At 45.8% G+C, this 23830-nt stretch overlaps 1 protein-coding gene across 1 annotated transcript in view; it reads left to right on the top strand.

Moving 5' to 3' along the window:
* LOC137300082 (solute carrier family 15 member 2-like) overlaps positions 1-21619 on the top strand; it is a 163410-nt gene extending 141791 nt beyond the window's left edge. The window contains exons 20-22 of the mRNA XM_067969177.1: positions 3639-3770; positions 7940-8047; positions 15023-21619. Of these exons, the coding sequence (XP_067825278.1) occupies positions 3639-3770; positions 7940-8047; positions 15023-15235 (453 nt within the window). The 3' untranslated portion in view covers positions 15236-21619. The remainder of the gene's footprint in view (positions 1-3638; positions 3771-7939; positions 8048-15022) is intronic.
* Positions 21620-23830: the final 2211 nt, after the last annotated feature.

The following is a 23830-nucleotide window of genomic DNA, read 5'->3' as shown; positions in this document are numbered from 1 at the left end:
AGTTGTTCAACATAAGAACAAGTTCAGCCAGGCAGAGGAGGGTGATGGTGAACGAGGACTGGTTGGGTCTCTGTTCAAGGAAGAAGCGGAGGGCCCGCAGACCGTCCTGATGGGGGATGGAGGTATAGAGGGATTGGACATCCATGGTGAAAAGGAGATGGTTAGGGCCGGGGAACTGGAAACTGTTAAGTGGCGGAGAGTGTCGGAAGAGTCGCGGATGTAGGTCGGAAGAGACTGGACAAAGGGAGAAAAAATAGAGTCGAGATAGGAGGAAATAAGTTTCGTGGGACAAGAACAGGCTGAAACGATGGGTATCCCGGGGCAGTCCTGTTTGTGGATCTTGGGAAGGAGGTAGGAGTGGGCTGTGCGGGGTTGGGGGATTATGAGGTTGGAGGGAGTGGGAGGAAGATCTCCAGAGGAGATGAGGTCAGTGATGGTCTGGGAAACTATGGCTTGATTTTTGGCGGTGGGGTTAGGTTCCAGGGAGAGGTAGGAGGAGGTGTCGGAGAATTGGCATTCAGTCTCCACAAGGTAGAGGTCTGTAATCACACAACAACAGCGCTGCCCTTGTCAGCAGGTTTAATGACAATGTGAGGGTTGGACCTGAGAGAACGGAGTGCTGCGAGTTCAGAGGGAGGGAGGTTAGAGTGAGTGAGGGGAGTAGAGTAATTGAGGCGGCCGATGTCACGACTGCAGTTCACAATGAAAAGATCGAGAGGGGCAAGAGGCCAGAGGGAGGGGTCCAGGTGGAACGAGAATTCTGAAGTCAGGAGAACGGATCCACTGTGCGGGGGGAAGACTCCTGGTCAAAGAAGTGGGCGCGGAGGCGCAGGTGACGGAAGAAGAGCTCGGCATCGTGTCGAGCTCGAAATTCATTGAGGTGGGGGCGTAAGGAGATGAAGCTGAGGCCTTTGCTGAGGACTGATCATTCGGAGTCAGAGAGCGGCAGGTCAGAGGGGATAGTGAAAACACGACAAATGGTGAGATTGGAGGGAGGGCTGGGGTCAGAGGAAAGTGAAGGGGAAGAAGGATGAGGAGGGGTGTTGGTATCTAAGAGTTGTTGAAGCTTAGAAAAAAGTTTTTTGTCAAAGCGCCGGGTGAGGCGAAGGATGAAATGGAACTGCGGAACAGGACAACTCTGAGATCGTGAGTCGGTGCTGCTGGAGAGAGAGATCGAGAGGGTGAACGTGGCAGCGCATGGCGTGAGTGTGGATCTCAGAAGCGGCAAGAACTGCTCGAAAGTTCGATAGACTCCGTTTGCTGAGTAAATAGACTATTTGCTGTAAGTCCTGCCCCGTCTCCAACTCATTGGCTAACATGGTGGTGTCAATACTCACTTTGTTTTTTTACTGATAACCTGGCCTCTCACCAAGAGCTAGAGCCTGGGATTCACAAGAAGCTGCTGCTCTCCAGACATTTTCTTCAAGAATTAACCTCCAGCCTGCGTTTGCACTCCTCAAGGGCCTGACTGGCATCTGTAGTTGAGAGGCTGGGTCCAGGGCCTATTCCCAGGCTGCTGTCAGTGCCCCTGCTAGCCAGTCGCGAGGAGTGACAGGGACCAAACAGGGGTGACTCCCCTCCCCCCCCCCCCCCCCCCCCGATTCCCCTTCTGATTTTTCAACCCCCTTCTGGCAGATGTTGCAACCAGGGTTTGGCACCTCCCTCAGGTAGCTCGACTCAGCAGCGAATGAGAGCGGGACTGAAACCTGTACCCGTACCAAAGGGAGACCTCCGGACTCGGCCAGACAGAGCAGAGTGAAAATGGTGCCAGCTTGGGGTGCAACACTATGTTGTGTCGGACTGCTCAGAGAATGAAGAATGAAAAAGATTTAAAGAAAGGCTTGCATTTATATAGCGCCTTTCATGGCCTCAGGACGTCCCAAAGCACTTTACAGCCAATGAAGTACTTTTTGAAGTATAGTTGCTGTTGTAATGTAGGAAACGCAGCAGCCAATTTGTACACAGCGAGATCCCATAAACAGCAATATGATAATTATCAGATAATCTGTTTTTTTTAGCGATGTTGGTTGAGGGATACATATTGGTCAGGTCACTGGGGAGAACTCTCTTGTTGTTCTTCGAACAGTGCCATGGGATCTGTTACATCCACCTGAGGGCAGACGGGGCCTCGGTTTAACATCCAATCCAAAAGATGGCACCTCCGACAGTGCAGCACTCCCTCAGTACTGCACTGGAGTGTCAGCCTGGATTATGTGCTTAAGTCTCAAATGCCCAATGAGGACATTGGGCATATGTTTCTGGGGGGGCAGCACACACCCGGACAGAAGCCCACCTGATTTCCAGTTTTAAGTAATAGTTAACCAGTTGACATCTGCCGTAATTCAAGAATGGAAAATATGTATTAATTTATGATCTGCCGCTAAAACCAATGGTTGCAGGTTTTCTCTCTCATCTTCCCTCGCCCGACAAATAATACAACTACTGCTGCTGTTTCACAAGGTGCAGACCTGTAATTATCACTTAAACAATATGGAGATTGAGTAAGGATTGTATTGGATAGAGTGGCATTTTAGGCTCTTGGATATTGATATACAAAACCAAACCTGGGTGGCTCATCTGCAAACGCAGTTGTGTTTAAATCAGACTTATTTTCCTACAAAATGTCTGTGCATTCCTCCTGTATTTGTGTAAAAACCCGAGAATATCGGCTGTCACCAAGAAGTGAGAGAATTGCGTTTTGAGTGGTGTGATGACGCTTGGGGACGGGTCACTGAGTGGCAGGATGAAGGTGCCATCTCAGTTAAAAGCTGTGCCAAGCAGGCGAGTGCTAGGCAGTGACTGGAGACGGCAGTGTTTGACTGCAGGGGTGAGGATAGGGGGACAGGATATCAGTAGGGCTACTATCACATGCATGAAAGGCATTGGCAGAGGTCGAGAAATGAACTGCCTTTGCATTTAGCTTCACTGTGCCTTTCCCTTAGTCTCTTGCTCGTTGACTTGCCTTTTCTAAATTTACCTGGATTTTCTTTTGGGGCTTCGTTTTTCCGTCCTGATTTTCTCCAGGGTTTTGATGCTAAAACTAAAAACTGAAACCGTCCCCCAAAAAAGAACAGGTTTTAAAACTAGCAAAAAAAAATGACTTTGAAGATCCTCATGGATAGCATGTGGGGTTTAAAGCTCAGACCAGGGTCCAGTTGCACCTAAATTCCTTATTGGATTTATTAGTGACTGTCTTATATTTATGATGCCTAGTTTTGGACTCCCCCACAACTGGAAACATATTCTCTACGTCTACCTATCAAACCCCTTCATAATTTGAAAGACCTCTATTAAGTCACCCCTCAGCCTTCTCTTTTCTAGAGAACAAGTTGTGACTGACCCATGGCTTGATGTCAGGCAGGCAGTCTGATAACGTGGAGTCAGCCGAGGAGTCGAGGGAAGTGGTGGAGAGGGAGAGCTGTGTGTCATCAGTATATGTGTGAAAGCTGTCCCTGTGCCTGCAGATGATGTCACTGAGTGTTCTGGAGACACTGGATGTATTTCTGGAGGGAGAAGGGACTGAGCGATATGGAGAGAGGGTGGATAGTAAATAGGGATTGGTGCAAATGGCTTTTTCCTGTTCCTAGTAATTTGCATGTTCTTGTGTTCTGGTGAGTAACGATTTCTCTCTTTGCCAGGTCACTATGCAGTTGAACATTGATCATTGGCCAAAGACGGTCTCAGTGCTATGGCAGATTCCTCAGTACCTGATAATCTCAATGTCTGAGATACTGTTTTCAGTGACTGGACTACACCTGGCTTACACTCAGGTAATGTCAAGACTGAAGGGATTCATTTACAAAAATGCTACAAGCTCTGGTTTTGCTCATATAGGTCAGCTAGTGTCATCCATTATTAAGTAAATAAACCAAGAACCGGGCTCAACAGAGGTCTTTTTTTTAGTATCTCTGTGCAAAAGTACACCCCCATCCCAACCCGTGATTTAATTTTGTGTTGAAAGTTCTTCCATTGCAGTGAAAGATCTGGAACCTCAGAGTTTCTTCTCAGACATAGGAACAGGTGTAGGCCATTCAGCCCCTCAAACCTGTTCCACCATTCAATTAGACCATGGCTGATCTGTATCTTAACTCCATCTAGCTGCCTTGGTTCCGTACCCCTTAATACCTTTGCTTCCATCAGCATCAGCAGTATTTCAACCCATGTGTCAGTTCATTGGCATTTCATCAGAAAAATCAACGTTTTTCACTGCGATGGGAGTGTTGACAGTGTCAACCAAATGGATCAGTTGTAGGGCGGGACCTGATGCTGTCAGAACCAGATTGGTTGGAGGCCAGAACTGGAGCTTTGCAGACCTAATCAATCAGACTTTCTTCCACTGTTGGTTGTAAATGAACTCCGGGCAAAAAAGTTTTAAAATGAGCAAATGGTTTCTGAGAGTCATAGTTAACAAGTGTGTTTGGCCTCAAATAAATTATATGTTAAATAAACTGCTGAAGTAAAACTTTTAAAAACATTTTATTGTCTTTTTCAAAGGAACTTTCTGGGGCATGTTCGGCTGTTGTCTAATGTGAAGGTTTGTTTTCTTGAAATAAGGAGAATGTTCGCTGGTTTATTTGAGCAGTCCTGACACTGCACTTGTGGAATTTTCTGGGATTGGAGAGAAAATAGGGAGTAGGTTTGGAGTGGTGATAAATTTTAATTTGTTACAAAAATGACAGCGGTTCCTGTATTTTGGGCTTTAGTGCCGTGTACTGGTGTGGTGTGTGGTGCAGAGAGTCGCCTGTTCGTGGGTGAGTGCAACACGTGCTTATGTTCTGTAACTTTGAAAGTTTTTTTTAGTCTGTTTACACCTTCATGATTGAAGTCCCTTTCTTATTATACTGAGGAGAGACCTACTGTCCACTTACTACAGTCAACATCCCCAGGGTAATGTGAGGAGTGACATTAACCATTAGTAAGTAAAATTGTAAAGCTCAGACAGGACGCAGCTTCCAAATGCATCTGAGCATTCCCCTCTGCTCCATTCTTCGATGCTCATTGTTTCTTTCTCAGTGATTACAGTACAAGAAAATAATCCTTTCTCACAGGGTCAAGAGGGTATCATAGGCTAGAAATCACTGTCGTATCTTTACGCTCTTCCCTTGGAGAACAGTGTGAAGTAGTGTGAAGTCTCAGGCTGATTAACAGTCTGACAGGCCGCGCTGTGAACACTCCTTCCATGGCCGTAACCATCTTTATATCAGCCGATAAGGTGGTTAGACCCATTATCCAATATAGAACCAGAGGGTGGGGGTATTAGACTAATATAGAATCAGGGGGTGGGGGTATTAGACTAATATAGAATCAGGGGGTGGGGGTATTAGACTAATATAGAATCAGGGGGTGGGAGTATTAGACTAATATAGAATCAGGGGGTGGGGGTATTAGACTAATATAGAATCAGGGGGTGGGGGTATTAGACTAAATATAGAATCAGAGGGTGGGAGTATTAGACTAATATAGAATCAGGGGGTGGGGGTATTAGACTAATATAGAATCAGGGGGTGGGAGTATTAGACTAATATAGAATCAGGGGGTGGGGGTATTCGACTAATATAGAATCAGAGGGTGGGGGTATTAGACTAATATAGAATCAGGGGGTGGGAGTATTAGACTAATATAGAATCAGAGGGTGGGGGTATTAGACTAATATAGAATCAGGGGGTGGGAGTATTAGACTAATATAGAATCAGGGGGTGGGGGTATTCGACTAATATAGAATCAGAGGGTGGGGGTATTAGACTAATATAGAATCAGAGGGTGGGAGTATTAGACTAATATAGAATCAGAGGGTGGGGGTATTAGACTAATATAGAATCAGAGGGTGGGGGTATTAGACTAATATAGAATCAGAGGGTGGGGGTATTAGACTAATATAGAATCAGAGGGTGGGAGTATTAGACTAATATAGAATCAGGGGGTGGGGGTATTAGACTAATATAGAATCAGAGGGTGGGGGTATTAGACTAATATAGAATCAGAGGGTGGGAGTATTAGACTAATATAGAATCAGAGGGTGGGGGTATTAGACTAATATAGAATCAGAGGGTGGGGGTATTAGACTAATATAGAATCAGAGGGTGGGGGTATTAGACTAATATAGAATCAGTGGGTGGGGGTATTAGACTAATATAGAATCAGAGGGTGGGGGTATTAGACTTATATAGAATCAGAGGGTGGGGGTATTAGACTAATATAGAATCAGAGGGTGGGGGTATTAGACTAATATAGAATCAGGGGGTGGGAGTATTAGACTAATAAAGAATCAGTGGGTGGGGGTATTAGACTAATATAGAATCAGTGGGTGGGGGTATTAGACTAATATAGAATCAGAGGGTGGGGGTATTAGACTAATATAGAATCAGAGGGTGGGGGTATTAGACTAATATAGAATCAGAGGGTGGGAGTATTAGACTAATATAGAATCAGAGGGTGGGGGTATTAGACTAATATAGAATCAGAGGGTGGGGGTATTAGACTAATATAGAATCAGAGGGTGGGGGTATTAGACTAATATAGAATCAGTGGGTGGGGGTATTAGACTAATATAGAATCAGAGGGTGGGGGTATTAGACTAATATAGAATCAGAGGGTGGGGGTATTAGACTAATATAGAATCAGAGGGTGGGGGTATTAGACTAATATAGAATCAGGGGGTGGGAGTATTAGACTAATAAAGAATCAGTGGGTGGGGGTATTAGACTAATATAGAATCAGTGGGTGGGGGTATTAGACTAATATAGAATCAGAGGGTGGGGGTATTAGACTAATATAGAATCAGAGGGTGGGGGTATTAGACTAATATAGAATCAGAGGGTGGGGGTATTAGACTAATATAGAATCAGAGGGTGGGGGTATTAGACTAATATAGAATCAGAGGGTGGGAGTATTAGACTAATATAGAATCAGAGGGTGGGGGTATTAGACTAATATAGAATCAGAGGGTGGGGGTATTAGACTAATATAGAATCAGGGGGTGGGAGTATTAGACTAATAAAGAATCAGGGGGTGGGGGTATTAGACTAATATAGAATCAGAGGGTGGGAGTATTAGACTAATATAGAATCAGGGGGTGGGGGCGTTATGTTGCCACATTGTCGGAGGATGTAACCAACCTACTGCCCTGTCGCTGGGACCTGGGGAAATTGGGAATGTGGATTTAATGTTCTAATTTGGAGGAGGTGGGAATTCAGTGCAGCCAATGGCAGGATACTAGCTGGAGGATAGAATTTGCTTTGTTGCTTGGGTCTGTGACCCTCTTTTGTCCCCACTGCCTTTGTCCCAGTATTGTTACACCCTCAGTATTTTTCATGTAAAGTTCTTGTGCTGTAGGACTTAATTGGCCGAATATTGACTATCTCATACTGATCTACCAAATGGCATTGCAGTGGGCAGCTTACAGGGGTTCAAGGGACAGCTAGATGTGTTTCTGGGAGGAAGGGATTGGGGAGAAAGGGGATTAGGTGCTTTTGATCTAATGACGTTTTGCGCCTCGTGTTTAAAATGGTAAAAGGATTTGATAGAGTAGATACAGAGAAACGATTTCCTCTGGTGGGGGGGATCAAGAACAAGTCATAATCTGGGCATAATTTTAACATTAGAGCTAGGCCAGTTAGGAGGGAAATCAGGAAGCATTTTTTTCACACAAAGGGTAATAGAAATATGGAACTCTCTCCCCCAAAGGGATGTGGATGCTGGTGGGGGGAGGTTTCAAAACTGAGATCCATTGATTTTTGTTAGGTAAGGGTATCAAGGGATACAGAGATCAGGTGGGAAATTGGAGTTGAGGTGCAGATCAGCCGAGATCTGATTATCGGAACAGGCGCGAGGGGCTGAATGGCCTCCTCTTGTTCCCATGTTCTCTGCTGATGAACTTACTGTTTTGTTGAATGGGATGATTCTTGCTGGTCAGCTGCTTATTTGTTGATTTATGTTGCAGGCCCCCTCCTCCATGAGATCGGTGGTGATGGCTGCTTGGTTCCTCACCATCGCCATGGGAAACCTCATCGTCGTGGTGATCGCGGAGTGTACCCTAATAAGTAATCAGGTACGTGACCCAGGCTCGCCTGTTATGCAACGATGTGTGTGTGTCGGGGGGTGGGGGGTTGATGTAGTGGGGAGTGAATCCCAAACCAATCAGAGACAGGCCGCGCAAAGTGAAGGGGAGCTGCTTCTGAAGCCCTCTGCGGAACTCTGCTTGTGAATCTCTGATCAGCACTCCCAGCCAGCACGGCTCTACGCTGGGAGCAGAGCCTCTAAACATTCATCCTTGGCTTCACCATCGGGACTACTTTGGTTCTGGGGGAGGTGGGACCAGTACAAACCGGACGGTCTGCACCTGGGCAGGGCCGGGACCGCTGTCCTAGGAGGAGTGTTTGCTAGTGCTGTTGGGGAGGGTTTAAACTAAAGTGGCAGGGGGTTGGGAATCTGAGCAGGGAGAGAGAGGAAAGCGTAACAGGAAGGGACAGAAGGTATGGAGTAATAGGTAAAGTGTTAAAAAAGGAAAAAGCAGGAACTAAGCGTCACAAAACAGATTTGAAAGTTCTTTATCTGAATGCACGTAGCATTCGTAATAAAATGGACGAGTTAACGGCACAAATAACTACGTATGGGTATGATCTTGTGGCCATTACAGAAACATGGCTGCAGGGTGACAACGACTGGGAATTAAATATGCCAGGGTATTTAACAATCAGGAAGGACAGGCAGGAAGGAAGGGGAGGTGGGGTGGCTATGTTAATAAAGGAAGGAATCACTGTAATACAGAGAAATGATATTGGGACAAAGCATCAAGATAATGAAACAGTTTGGGTGGAGATAAGGAATAATAAGGGAAAAAAAACATTAGTGGGCATAGTATATAGGCCTCCTAATAGTTGCAACTCTGCTGGAAGAAGTATTAATCAGGAGATAGTCGGGGCATGTAATAAGGGAACAGCCATAATTATGGGGGATTTTAATTATCATATTAACTGGACAAATCAAATTGGGCAGAGCAGCCTTGAGGACGAGTTCATTGAGTGCATCAGGGATGGATTTCTTGAGCAGTATGTAACTGATCCTACAAGGGGGCAGGCAACCTTGGACCTGGTCCTGTGTAATGAGTCAGGATTAATTAATAATGTCCTAGTTAAGGATCCCCTTGGAACGAGCGACCACAACATGGTTGAATTCCATATCCAATTAGAGGGTGAGAAGGTTGATTCTCAAACAAGCGTACTGAGCTTGAATAAAGGAGACTATGATGGTATGAGAGCGGAATTGATTAAAGTGGACTGGGAAAATAGATTAAAGGGTAAGACGGTACATGAGCAGTGGTGTTCATTTAGGGAGTTATTTTACAACTTTCAAAATAAATATATTCCACTGAGGAAAAAAGGGTGTAAAAGAAATGACAGCCACCCGTGGCTAAGTAAAGAAATCAAGGATAGTATCCGACTAAAAACAAGGACATATAAGGTAGCCAAACTTAGTGGGAGGATAGAAGATTGGGAATTCTTCAAAAGACAGCAAAAAGTAACTAAAGGATTGATTAAGAAAGGGAAGTTAGATTATGAAAAGAAATTAGCAAAAAATATAAAAACAGATAGCAAGAGTTTCTATAGTTATATAAAAAGAAAAAGGGTGGCTAAGGCAAACATAGGTCCCTTAGAGGATGAGACCGGGAAATTAATGGTGGGAAACATGGAGATGGCAAAAATGCTGAACAAATATTTTGTTTCAGTCTTTACAGTAGAGGACACTAAGAATATCCCAACACTGGACAAACAGGGGACTCTCGGGGGGGAGGAGCTAAATACGATTAAAATCACTCAAGAGATGGTACTCAGTAAAATAATGGGACTCAAGGCGGATAAATCCCCTGGACCTGATGGCTTCCATCCTAGGGTCTTGAGGGAAGTGGCAGTAGGGATTGTGGATGCTTTGGTGATAGTTTTCCAAAATTCCCTGGACTCAGGAGAGGTCCCGGCAGATTGGAAAACTGCTAATGTAACACCGTTATTTAAAAAGGGTAGTAGGCAGAAGGCTGGAAATTATAGGCCAGTTAGCTTAACATCTGTGGTGGGTAAAATTTTGGAGTCTATTATTAAGGAGACAGTAACGGAACATTTAGATAAGCATAATTTAATAGGACAAAGTCAGCATGGCTTTATGAAGGGGAAGTCATGTCTGACAAATTTGCTTGAGTTCTTCGAGGATATAACGTATAGGGTGGATAAAGGGGAACCAGTGGACGTAGTGTATTTAGACTTCCAGAAGGCATTCGACAAGGTGCCACATAAAAGATTATTACTTAAGATAAAAAATCACGGGATTGGGGGTAATATTCTGGCATGGGTGGAGGATTGGTTATCGAACAGGAAGCAGAGAGTTGGGATAAATGGTTCATTTTCGGACTGGCAACCAGTAACCAGTGGTGTTCCACAGGGGTCGGTGCTGGGTCCCCAACTCTTTACAATCTATATTAACGATTTGGAGGAGGGGACCGAGTGCAACATATCAAAATTTGCAGATGATACAAAGATGGGAGGGAAAGTGGAGAGTGAGGAGGACATAAAAAACCTGCAAGGGGATATAGACAGGCTGGGTGAGTGGGCGGAGATTTGGCAGATGCAATATAATATTGGAAAATGTGAGGTTATGCACTTTGGCAGGAAAAATCAGAGAGCAAGTTATTTTCTTAATGGCGAGAGACTGGAAAGTACTGCAGTACAAAGGGATCTGGGGGTCCTAGTGCAAGAAAATCAAAAAGTTGGTATGCAGGTGCAGCAGGTGATCAAGAAAGCCAACGGAATGTTGGCTTTTATTGCTAGGGGGATAGAATATAAAAACAAGGAGGTATTGCTGCAGTTATATAAGGTATTGGTGAGACCGCACCTGGAATACTGCATGCAGTTTTGGTCTCCATACTTAAGAAAAGACATACTTGCTCTCGAGGCAGTACAAAGAAGGTTCACTCGGTTAATCCCGGGGATGAGGGGGCGGACATATGAGGAGAGGTTGAGTAGATTGGGACTCTACTCATTGGAGTTCAGAAGAATGAGAGGCGATCTTATTGAAACATATAAGATTGTGAAGGGTCTTGATCGGGTGGATGCAGTAAGGATGTTCCCAAAGATGGGTGAAACTAGAACTAGGGGGCATAATCTTAGAATAAGGGGCTGCTCTTTCAAAACTGAGATGAGGAGAAACTTCTTCACTCAGAGGGTGGTAGGTCTGTGGAATTTGCTGCCCCAGGAAGCTGTGGAAGCTACATCATTAGATAAATTTAAAACAGAAATAGACAGTTTCCTAGAAGTAAAGGGAATTAGGGGTTATGGGGAGCGGGCAGGAAATTGGACATGAAGCTGAGTTCGGATCGGTCAATGCCCTGTGGGTGGCGGAGAGGGCCCAGGGGCTATGTGGCCGGGTCCTGCTCCGACTTCTTGTGTTCTTTAGATTTGTGGTTGGGATCAGATCAGCCATGATCTTATTGAATGGCGGAGCAGGCTCGAGGGGCCGATTGGCCTACTCCTGCTCCAATTTCTTATGTTCTTATGTTCTTATGACCCTGAATTCTGGCTGGTATTAATTCTCCTTTTCTTTTTTTTTGTTCTATTCATTTTCTGGAAACATGTTCGATTGAACGCAGTTAGCGACGACAGTTGAGATCGTTTGGGTTTAAGGAAGGAGGTTATTGATCGCAAACTGGGTGTTGGGTTGCATTGGCACATTGGCCTGTTGGTTCTGAATTGCCCCTGCATTTCTGGCTCTGGTAATGGGGATTCACTCAGCTCCCCATCAGTCAGCGTCAGGGATCGCTGATACTAGAATCTCATCAGCAGACAGTGTTCAACTGAAATGGATAAATTCTCTCTCATAGTTACTGTCATTTAGTGTGCACTTTCTGCCTGATTTATTCTTCCACTCCCTCCACAAAGCCAACGAGAGACACTAAAAGGAGGCCTTATAATGCAGGAAGGCCTGGGGAACCCCAATACTGTCACTGCTACTCCAGGGCACTTACCTTCCCAAGGAACAAAACTCTGCTGTTTCAGCAAATGGGGGAATTACATATTATTACATATAATTTACAGCTCAGAAACAGACCATTCTGGTCTATGCTGGTGTTCGAGCTCCACGTGAGCCTCCTCCCACCTTACTTCATCTAACCCTATCTCTCTATTCCTTTCTCCATCATGTGCTTATCTAGCTTCCCCATAAATGCATCTCGGTTATTCGCTTCAACTATTCCTTGTGTTAGCGAGTTCCACATTCTCACTACTCTCTGGGTAAAGAAGTTTCTCCTGAGTTCCTTATTGGGTTTATTAGTGACTATCTTATATTTATGACCCCTAGTTTTGGACTCCACCATAAGTGGAAACATATTTTCCAGGTCTTTGTCTACCCTATCAAACCCCTTCATGATTTTAAAAACCCCTATCAGGTTACCTGTCAGCTACAACTCAGGACTACATGCATGCTAAACAGCGGAAGCAACATGCTATAGACAGAGCTAAGCGATTCCACAACCAGCGGATCAGATCAAAGCTCTGCAGTCCTGCCACATCCAGTCGTGAATGGTGGTGGACAATTAAACAACTAACGGGAGGAGGAGGCTCTGTAAACATCCCCATCCTCAATGATGGCGGAGTCCAGCACCTGAGCGCAAAAGACAAGGCTGAAGCGTTTGCAACCATCTTCAGCCAGAAGTGCCGAGTGGATGATCCATCTCGGCCTCCTCCCGATATCCCCACCATCACAGAAGCCAGTCTTCAGCCAATTCAATTCACTCCACGTGGTATCAAGAAACGGCTGAGTGCACTGGATACAGTAAAGGCTATGGGCTCCAACAACATCCCGGCTGTAGTGCTGAAGACTTGTGCTCCAGAACTAGCCACGCCTCTAGCCAAGCTGTTCCAGTACAGCTACAACACTGGCATCCACCCGACAATGTGGAAAATTGCCCAGGTATGTCCTGTCCACAAAAAGCAGGACAAATCCAATCCAGCCAATTACCGCCCCATCAGTCTACTCTCAATCATCAGCAAAGTAATGGAAGGTATCGTCGACATTGCTATCAAGGGGCACTTACTCACCTGGTCATCGATGCTCAGTTTGGGTTCCGCCAGGACCACTCGGCTCCAGACCTCATTACAGCCTTGGTCCAAACATGGACAAAAGAGCTGAATTCCAGAGGTGAGGTGAGAGTGACCGCCCTTGACATCATGGCAGCATTTGACCGAGTGTGGCACCAAGGAGCCCTAGTAAAATTGAAGTCAATTGGAATTGGGGGGAAAACTCTCCAGTGGCTGGAGTCATACCTAGCATAAAGGAAGATGGTAGTGATTGTTGGATCTCAGCCCCAGGGCATTGCTGCAGGAGTTCCTCAGGGCAGTGTCCGAGGCCCAACCATCTTCAGCTGCTTCATCAATGACCTTCTCTCCATCATAAGGTCAGAAATGGGGATGTTTGCTGACGATTGATTGCACAGTGTTCAGTTCCATTTGCAACCCCTCAGATAATGAAGCAGTCCGTGCCTGCATGCAGCAAGACTGGACAACATCCAGAATTGGGCTGATAAGTGGCAAGTAACATTCGCGCCAGACAAGTGCCAGGCAATGACCATCTCCAACAAGAGAGAGTCTAACCACCTCTCCTTGACATTCAACGGCATTACCATCGCCGAATCCCCCACCATCAACATCCTGGGGGCCACCTTTGACCAGAAACTTAACTGGACCAGTCACATAAGTACTGTGGCTGTAAGAGCAGGTCAGAGGCTGGGTATTCTGCGGCGGGTGGCTTACCTCCTGACTCCCCAAAATCTTTCCACCATCTACAAGGCACAAGTCAGGAGTGTGATGGAATACTCTCCACTTGCCTGGATGAGTGCAGCTCCAACAACACTCAAGAAGCTTGACACCATCCAGGAAAAAGCAGCCCGCTTGATTGGCACCACATTCACTACCCTAAACATTCACTCCCTTCACCACCGGTGTAACGTAGCTGCAGTGTGTACCATCCACAGGATGCACTGCAGCAACTCGCCAAGGCTTCTTCGACAGCACCTCCAAAACCCACGACCTCTACCACCTAGAAGGACACAGTACTTATGTGACTGGTCCAGTTAAGTTTCTGGTCAATGGTGACCCCCAGGATGTTGATGGTGGGGGATTCGGCGATGGTAATGCCGTTGAATGTCAAGGAGAGGTGGTTAGACTCTCTCTTGTTGGAGATGGTCATTGCCTGGCACTTGTCTGGCGCAAATGTTACTTGCCACTTATCAGCCCAAGCCTGGATTTTGTCCAGTCTTGCTGCATGCGGGCACGGACTGCTTCATTATCTGAGGGGTTGCAAATGGAGCTGAACACTGTGCAATCAATCGTCAGCAAACATCCCCATTTCTGACCTTATGATGGAGGGAAGGTCATTGATGAAGCAGCTGAAGATGGTTGGGCCTCGGACACTGCCCTGAGGAACTCCTGCAGCAATGCCCTGGGGCTGAGATGATTGGCCTCCAACAACCACTACCATCTTCAGCAGGCACATGGGAACACCACCACTTGTACGTTTCCCTCCAAGTCACACACCATCCCGACTTGGAAATATATCGCCGTTCCTTCATCGTCGCTGGGTCAAAATCCTGGAACTCCCTACTTAACAGCACTGTGGGAGAACCTTCACCACACAGACTGCAGTGGTTCAAGAAGGCGGCTCACCACCACCTTCTCAAGGGCAATTAGGGATTGGCAATAAATGCCGGCCTCGCCAGTGACGCCCATATCCCATGAACGAATTTAAAAAAAGAAAGAAAAACCCTGCAGATTTCTCTTGGCCCTCAAGAGGATCCAGGTAAAAGGAGAATACTTTTGCTATTCTTAGTTCCCTTTAGCATTGATCAAGAATTTGTTTAGTGCCCGGTCATAGAGTCAGAGAACAGGAAGGAGGCTAGTTGCCCAGTGCCCTGTTCAAGGCACAATGGACCCTTGGTTTTTAGGCTTCACTAATGCGTGTTACTCTCTTTCTCTCCTGGTACCAGGCGGTGGAGTTCTTCCTGTTTGCTGCGCTCATGGGGCTGGTTTCACTGATCTTCATCGCCACAGCAAGATTGTATAAATATCACCCGATCGATACTGGAGACACTGCCCTCACTGAGTCCAGCAAAGGGAATGAATCTGATGGACTGAACTCAGAGTTAAAGGCACCTCCGCCATACATGAGTGAAGAACATAAAACTCAACCCAACAGCTAGATCCTCAGAAAGCAAATGGACCGTTCATCCAGAACTTTGCTAATCACAAGGACACTAAGTGGAAATCAGCAATATGTATGTGTAAGTGTGTGTTTAAATTGTGTGTGTGTGTGTGTGTGTGTGTGTGTGTACAGATCTTGTTTCCTACTCCCATTAAGTTAATTAATCTTAAGCACTTATTTTAAACAATTTATTGGCCTCGTCCTGCTCCCATATTCAATGTTTGTGGGAATGTTGATTTATGGTGAAGTGGAAAATAAGCAGGAGCTAACTGGATCTGAACACAGCTGGAGCAGATCCAGATGAGGCCCCAAATGCAAGTGTGAGCTGCAGCAGAGGTTGGGGACTTCTTGGTCCCAATAGTGACCATCACATTTTGACCATATTGGCCTTAGTTTGAGATGAACGGTAAACGCAACATGTGCAATAAGAGAGAAGTTGCTATCGAGATTTCCAAAATTACCTCAATTCCTTTTGATGGCACTGAATTCCTGGAAAAGGGAAAAAAAAACTCTCCCACTACAAGCCACTCGCTGATCTCATAAACATCTATATCTTCAACTCAGTGCCCTAGCCCTGAGCCCATTCATGCTGCATGTACACCCCCACCCTCATCTGTACAGGCAAACATCTATTGAAGAGGTGATGTCTGTAACAAGGCCGCCTGGGACATTCCGATCGTGGCTTCACCCCCTCGGTGGAGAGGCCTGTTCTACCTCCACCGGCTGGAACAATGAAGACCTGCGGGGAAGACCACTGGTGGAGTAGGTTCAGCTGTAGGGTTCTCATGAGCAGTCAGGCACTTGGGACGACGAAGGTGGCCACCACCATCAGGACGAGTGCATGAAGACGGACTTCTGCTGTGATGCACGACCCCATAGTAAAGGTGAGACACCAGCCTTCGAAGGGCCGAGAATTGGTTCAGGACAAGAAGACCTGTGCAGTGCAGTTTTGGAAAAAGATGCCTCATTTACTGAACCAGTCCCTGCAGGTGGACTCTCAGTGGACATTTAGCGCCAGTGCCCAGCAGTTCTGGTTTCAAACCAATGCTAAACTTACATATTCTAAATTGGACGTCATGGCCTGAAAGTGACTCCAAAGTGTAGTGGAATGAGATTCCCTCCTACAGGGTGTTGCCAACTCTGGTTGGACGTATTCCAGGAGGTTTTATCACATGACCCCCCACTTCCAATTACCCCGCTCCCACCATTGGTCGCCCGTGGACTGCCTTCCCATCCCAAATGGAAAGCGAGCGGATTCTTTGTTACCTGATTGGACGATTCTTCAAACAGTCTTTTTCTCCCATCTCCAGTATTTATATAATTAATAAATGAAAGTGTTGAAAGAAAATGAAAAAATACACACAATTTTTTTCAAAAGCAAAATACTGCGGATGCTGGAAATCTGAAATAAAAACAGAAAATTCTGGAGAAGCTCAGCAAGTCAGGCAGCATCTGTGGAGAAAGAAACAGAGTTAACGTTTCAGGTCGAAGACGTTTCGTCAGACAATTTTAATATCCCTGTGATTTTTCTCCCTGAGTTGCTTGCAGCAGTGTCCTGGAGATTAATCTTCCATTTCCGGAGACTCCAGGCCAATCATGGAGAGTTGGCGACCCCTACTCCTCCAGCTTGTCGCACTCGGATGTCAGCATCAGGCCCCGGCTCTGGGTTCAGGCCGCAGTGTTACAATCACTGCAGCATCAGAGCGAAGCCAAACCATTGCATAATGACTCCACAGCTGCAGGGTGAACACATCCCAAGTTTCTCGAAGGGAGGCTGCACATTTCAGACTCAATCGTCAAACCCAGCCAAGCCGGCTCCAGTCTGTCCTATTTCCCCTATTTGGCCCAGTCGAAAATATTTAAAAAGCAGAAAAAGAAATGGATATAAATTGTTCCTACATCTCAGCACTTGCCTCGGGGTCGAAGACAAGCAGTTTTGCTGTTTGCTACGCATACGATGTTTCTACAATACGATGGAATCCATTTAAGATCAGCTCTGAGATTAAACTTTACTGAAGATCAAACCTTCTCCTGGACAGTAAAAAACCAACGTCTCCACGCTCAGTGCAAAACTAATCAAATGGCGTCCTACCAGAGCGAAATCTTTGGCGATCAAAAGCATCGGCCGCGACCAAGCCCCTTTTCCAGCAGCCCAATTAATGCGGCCTTGACGTTAGGCCGAGGCATTAACCCGTGCAAAGTGAAATGAAGTAGGGGAAGAGAGGAATTTCTGACAGATGGTCTAAGCTCTCACTGGTATCCCACTGCCTTGTTTCAGAGCCTGCGTAAGTGGGCACTGCCAACCACAATAACAAACACAGAATATCTCCACCTTTATTTTAGCAACAGAATCGCCAAGAGGCCATAAATACCAGAGGAACGCCTCAGAATTGGGGCTGTGGCCCTGAAATTATGCAGGGGCTCCTCCCGGCCTCCCAGGGTGACTTCAACATGGGGACCCCCAGGGAAACGGTGTTACACGGCCGCTCTTTATGGCCTACGCCGTGTCCCTGGGGAGATCCGCCAGTCTCCCACCGACATTACCACGGGAGCCCAGGAGAATCCCGACTGAATTTCTGCTGCATTAACCTCAAAGGTGCCTGTTTCTATATTGCCATTTGGGTATGTCTGCCCAGGTGGCTTTGGACCTATGGTTCCCAAAGTTCTCCATCACTGGAGTTTTTCCTCACCTCATGTCTGGGCCTGTTGTAGACTCATTGATAGAGATTGATTGCTATGATTAGTCAGCAACTTCATTATCATTGTATCATAGAGAGAAACTGTTCCCATTGGCGGAAGGGTCAAGGACCAGAGGACATAGATTTAAGGTGAATGGTAAAAGAACGAAAGGTGACATGAGGAAAAACATTTTTACACAGCGAGTGGTTAGGATCTGGAATGCACTGCCCGAGGGGATGGTGGAGGCAGATTCAATGATGATCTTCAAAAGGGAACTGGATAAGTACTTGAAAGGAAAAGAATTGCAGGGCTACGGGGAAAGGGTGGAGAGTGGGACTAGCTGGATTGCTCGTGCGATAGAGCCGGCGTGGACTCGATGGGCTGAATGCCCTCCTTCCGTAACCTTTCTATGATTCTACGATCAAGCGATTACTGGGATGGTGGAAGGCGAACTAGATGGTCCTTGGTCTTCTTACGTCCAGCAATTCCTGTGTATCTCAGCTTCAGTACAGTGCTCCCTTCAGCGTCTCATCCAATGATGGTTACCAAGTGCCTGTCTGTTGCAGTTGTCCATCTCAGGATGCAAGGACTTTCATGTCTACCTATGTTTGGATGACTGGTTCATCAGATCCCCCGCTTGGCCAGCTGTCCTACAGGTGCCCACTACTTTATGGGACCAAAACAGGACTGGGCACTTCTTAGTACCCTGTCTTGCATTTCACTAGGGAAAGGTTTCCTGCTCCTCAGGTTGATTTACTGTCCTCCGGAAACTGCCATCTCCTTCACTAGAGAGGTCATGTGTTTCAGCAAAGTATCACCTATGGCTCACCAGTCTGATGGCAACAACCATTCTCATTATCCCCAATACACATCTTTTCATGAGGCCATGAGGGATCATCTTCAGGGTGCATGGGCCCCAAGGAAAGTGGAATCTAGTTGGCATAGCAAGTGCCGGGTGGCTCCGATAGGCCAGGGGCATGTCCAAGCTCTGGTGCGGGCAGGACAACACCTCTCTGGTTAGGCAATATGACAGTGTCTGATATGTGGGCAAACCAACTGGAACCCATTCCTAGCCCCTCAGTCAAGATGCGGTCACTGGTCGCTGAACCATGTCATGACGCCATTGACTCAACGTTTGGTTGGGTAATACGGCAGCACGTGCCCTTGGCCATCTTCCACCTGCACAACAGGAAGAGCCACACTGAGCTGGTCCAGGAGATATTCAGGGTGCAGGGGTATCTGAAGACTGACCGTACATACAACTGTTTGCATCTGTGTGCGAGAGGGGTGTGTGAATAGCACTGGTGTGAGTGTGTGTGTGTGTGTGTGAGTTTATGTGTGTGTGTGAGAATGTATGTGTGTGTGTGTGAGAATGTATGTGTGTGAGTGTGTATGTGTGAGTGTGTATCAGTGTGGGTGTATGTGAGTATGTATTTGTGTGTGTGTATGTCTGTGTGTATGCATTTTTGTGTGTATATGTGCATGTGTGTCTGTGAGTATGTCTGTGTGCATGTGCGTGTATGTGTTTGTGTGTGTGCATTATGTGTGTATGGATCTGTGTATGTGGGTATGTCTGTGTGCATGTGCTTATATGTGTGTGTGTGCATGTGTCTGTGTGTTGTGTGTGTGCCTGTGTGTGTTTGTGTGTGTGCCTGTTTGTGCCTGTGTGTATGTGTTGTGTGTGTGCCTGTGTGTGTCTGTGTGTGTCTGTGCATGCGCCTGTGTATTGTGTGTGTGCCTGTGTTTGTTTGTGTGTGCCTATGTGTGTCTGTGTGTGCCTGTGTGCACCTGTGTTTGTGTGTGTGCCCGTGTTTTTGTTTGTGTGTGTGCCTGTGTTTGTGTGTGTGCCTGTGTTTCTGTGTGTGTGTGTGCCTGTGTTTGTTTGTGTGTGTGTGTGTGTGTGCCTGTGTTTGTTTGTGTGTGTGCTTGTGTTTGTGTATGTGTCTGTGTGTGTGCTTGTGTCTGTGTGTTGTGTGAGTATAGCAGTGATGCCCTCTGTTACTGTTTGTTCCTGATGGTTTGACACTGATCCTCTGAATGAATAATGTGTGAATTTTGCTGTCACTGACCAGTCCATCGCTCTCAGTGTTTGATTTGGACTAACACTCGAATAATAAAGTGACCAAAAAGAACAATGTGCAATAATAGAGATAAAGCCAAGTGGTATGTGGTTGATATGTCAGCACTGATCTGGTTATTCTCAGGAGATTAATAACCTCAGACCCAGTTGTTTGCCTCTCTGTAGATACCAGGGGATGGTAAACTGATCTCAGCTGAAGTCTATTCCAGGGAACTTTAACCAAGCACTTCAGGTGAAAAGCATTCCAACGCAAAAATGCCTCAGCTTCCGACTATCCTTGAATTACTTCTTGATACTAATGCCGATTATTTTATGGGTGGAGGGAAAAGGGAGGGCGACATGGATCAAAGGGAATCATTTTCAAAGTGGGTGCATTTCTTTCACTCAGATACCAAGCTGGTTTGCTTTATATAACTTACACGAGAGAGTTGGCCCGGTCAAGACTGAACAGGTTGGGGGTCTTTTTTCTAGAAAAGAGAAGGTTGAGAGGTGACCTAATAGAGGTCTTTAAAATTATGAAGGGGTTTGATAGGGTAGATTTAGAGAAGATGTTTCCACTTGTGGGGGAGTCCAAAACTAGGGACCATAAATATAAGACAGTCACTAATAAATCCAATAATTAATTCAGGAGAAACTTCTTTACTCAGAGATTTGATATGGATAAAGAAGGGTCCTGAGATGATGGTATCGTAGTGATGGGAAGGAGGAAGATGCAGACAAGACTATTAATGCACTAACTAGATGTGATAGTCAAGGAAAAGTCTTTTGTAGCAATGTGGCACAAATATGTCTTGCGGTTTGCGATGAGCTGCCCTCTTGTAGTCTGCTGCTGCTCCTCTCCCTGATCCCTATTGCGACAAGAGGCACTGGAAAGGTGCAAAAAAGATTTACAAGGATAATACCAGAACTGAGAGGTTATAACTATCAGGAAAGATTGAACAGACTGGGACTCGTTTCTTTAGAAAAGAGAAGGCTAATAGAGGTCTTTAAAATTAAGCAGGGGTTTGATAGGGTAGATGTAGAGAAAATGTTTCCAAATCTAGAGGTCATAAATATAAGATAGTCACTAATAAATCCAATAAGGAATTCAGAAGAAACTTCTTTACCCAGAGAGTGATGAGAATGTGGAACTTGCTACCATATGGAGTAGTTGAGATGAATAGCATAGATGCATTTAAGGAGAAACTAGATAAGCACATGAGGGAGAAAGGAATAGAAGGATATGTTGATAGGGTTAGATGAAGTAGGGAGGAAGGAGGCTTGTGTGGAGCATAAACACTGGTATAGACTTGTTGAGCTGAATGGCCTGTTTCTGTGCTGTAAAATTCTATGTAATTCTATGTCACTCGAACCCCTTCACATCTTTACCAGATTTTCAGTTAATTGAAGTTGAAGAATGTTCGAAGTGAAAAGCAAAAAAAAACAAATGTAGATGCTGGAAATCTGAACCGAAAACAGAAAATGCTGGAAACACTTAGCAGGTCAGCCAGGGTCTGAGGGGAACTGATGACTTACCATGCCTGAACAAGGGGGCCACAGTTCAAGCGTAGACAGATGCTCACTGACCTGCTGTGTGTTTTCTGTTTTATTTGAAGAGTTTGCCTGTGGTTTAATGGCTTTGTGGGGGAGGGGTGGGGTGGGCACTGTAACCTGTGTATTTATTGAATGGGAATTTCCTGGGAGCTACTCGCGCTTCGGGCTAAGTTATGGCAGAGCAGCACGAGCAGCTCCCAGGAAATTCCCGGCCGTTCTGTTTCTTTGGGCTCTGTGTTTATTGCATTAAAATAATCCTGCACACTCACGCATGGTTCTTTTCCCATTTTTTTTCGGGAGAGGAGAGAACTGGAAAAGTAATCCTAGGATTGCTCTCTCGGGGGAGGGGGGAGAGAGGGTAAGGGACCTGCTGTATAACTCAACGCTCCTTTCAGCTTCAAACTACAGGGAATCTGGGACAGGAATGTAACAGTTGGAAAGACCTGGGATTTTTGGGGGAGGGATCTACTCAATCAGGTGCAGTCAAGTAAATGTAGAAATACAGAACAACGAGGGTTCCTACATTATAACATTGACTACACTTCAAAAGTACTTCATTGGCTGTAAAGAGCTTTGGGATGCCCTGAAGTCATGAAAGGCGCTATATATATGCAAGTTCTTTCTTTATAGAGTACATAAACAAGGAACTTATGCTAAACCATTATAAATCGCTGGTTAGGCCTTCGCTGGAGTATTGTGTCCAATTCTGGGCACCACACTTTAGGAAGGATGTCAAGGCCCTGGAGAGGGTGCAGAGGAGATTTAACAGGATGGTACCAGCGATGAGGGACTTCAGTTATGTAGAGAGACTAGAGAAGCTGTGATTGTTCTCCCCAGAGCAGAGAAGATTAAGGGGAGATTTAATAGAGGTGTTCAATATTATGAGGGGTTTTGATAGAGTAGATAGGGAGAAACTGTTTCCACTGGTAGGAGGGTCGGTAACCGGAGGACACAGATTTAAGATAATTGGCAAAAGAACTAGGGGGGAGATGAGAAGAATTTTTTTTTACATATGTGCAGGTTTTAATGCCTTGACTGCATAGGTGTGGCATATGGGAAGTTCTTTCTTGAGGGCCTCAGGTGTAAAACCATCTGGATCCATGGGGTAGAGCTTAACTTCATTGGATGTAAAAATGGGGAGAGTTGTAAATCGGGCTGCCGACTCGCTATCACTCGATTAACACAAAGTCAGATCTATCCCCATGTCTCTACTGATCTTCCTCTTCCTGCTTAAGAACTTACAGATAAAGAGGGATATCCGGTGTGATATTCATAAGTGCTATGGAAGATCTGCATGATTTAGTCCCCTTGGCAAACAGCCACAAATGAATTCTGAGGGTTTAGTTGTAAGAATGTCCGTGTATTATCAGTAACAACAACAACTTGCATTTAATTAGCACCTTTAACATAGTAAAACATCCCAAGGTGCTTCACAGGAGTGATTATCAAACAAAATTTGACACCGAGCCACATAAGGAGATATTAGGACAGGTGACCAAAAGCTTGGTCAAAGAGGTAGGTTTTAAGGAGCGTCTTAAAGGAGGAGAGAGAGGTAGACCGACGGAGAGATTTAGGGAGGGAATTCCAGAGCTTAGGGCCTAGGCAGCTGAAGGCACAGCCGCCAATGGTGGAGCGATGAAAACCAGGGATGTGCAAGAGGCAAGAATTGGAGGAGCGCAGAGATCTCGGATGGTTGTAGGGCTGGAGGAGGTTACAGAGATAGGATTTGAAAACAAGGATGAGAATTTTAAAATCGAGGCACGCCCAGACCGGGAGCCAACGTAGGTCAGCGAGCACAGGGGTGATGGGAGAACGGGACTTGGTGCAAGTTAGGATACAAGGCAGCAGAGTTTTGGATGAGCTCAAGTTTATGGAGGGTGGAAGATGGGAGGCCAGACAGGAGAGCGTTGGAATAGTCCAGTCCGGAGGTAACAAAGGTATGGATGAGGGTTTCAGCAGTAGATGAGCTGAGGCAGGAACAGAGATGGGCGATGTTACAGAGGTGGAAGTAGGTGGTCTTGGTGATGGATTGGATATGTGAACGATAAAAAAAGTGTTAATAAAAATCACTGGGTCAAAATACAGCCACTTGCTACAGATACCCGACAGAGTCCCCTTTAAGAAACAGGACCCTTTATATGGGCGCAAAGCAACTTCCGAGCTACTTGACTGCTGAGAATGTATTATGTGGTGGGAGCTCATTAACACTTTCTTTGTGGTGCACACGTCTTAGAGAGAAGCCCATTATCCACTGCTTTAGGACCAGGACCTTCCCAAGAAGCAGATGCAATTTTCCATTGG

This window comes from Heptranchias perlo, chromosome 30 (assembly GCF_035084215.1).
Source record: "Heptranchias perlo isolate sHepPer1 chromosome 30, sHepPer1.hap1, whole genome shotgun sequence".
Taxonomy (NCBI): domain Eukaryota; kingdom Metazoa; phylum Chordata; class Chondrichthyes; order Hexanchiformes; family Hexanchidae; genus Heptranchias; species Heptranchias perlo.
This window is presented reverse-complemented; position numbering and strand designations above follow the sequence as displayed.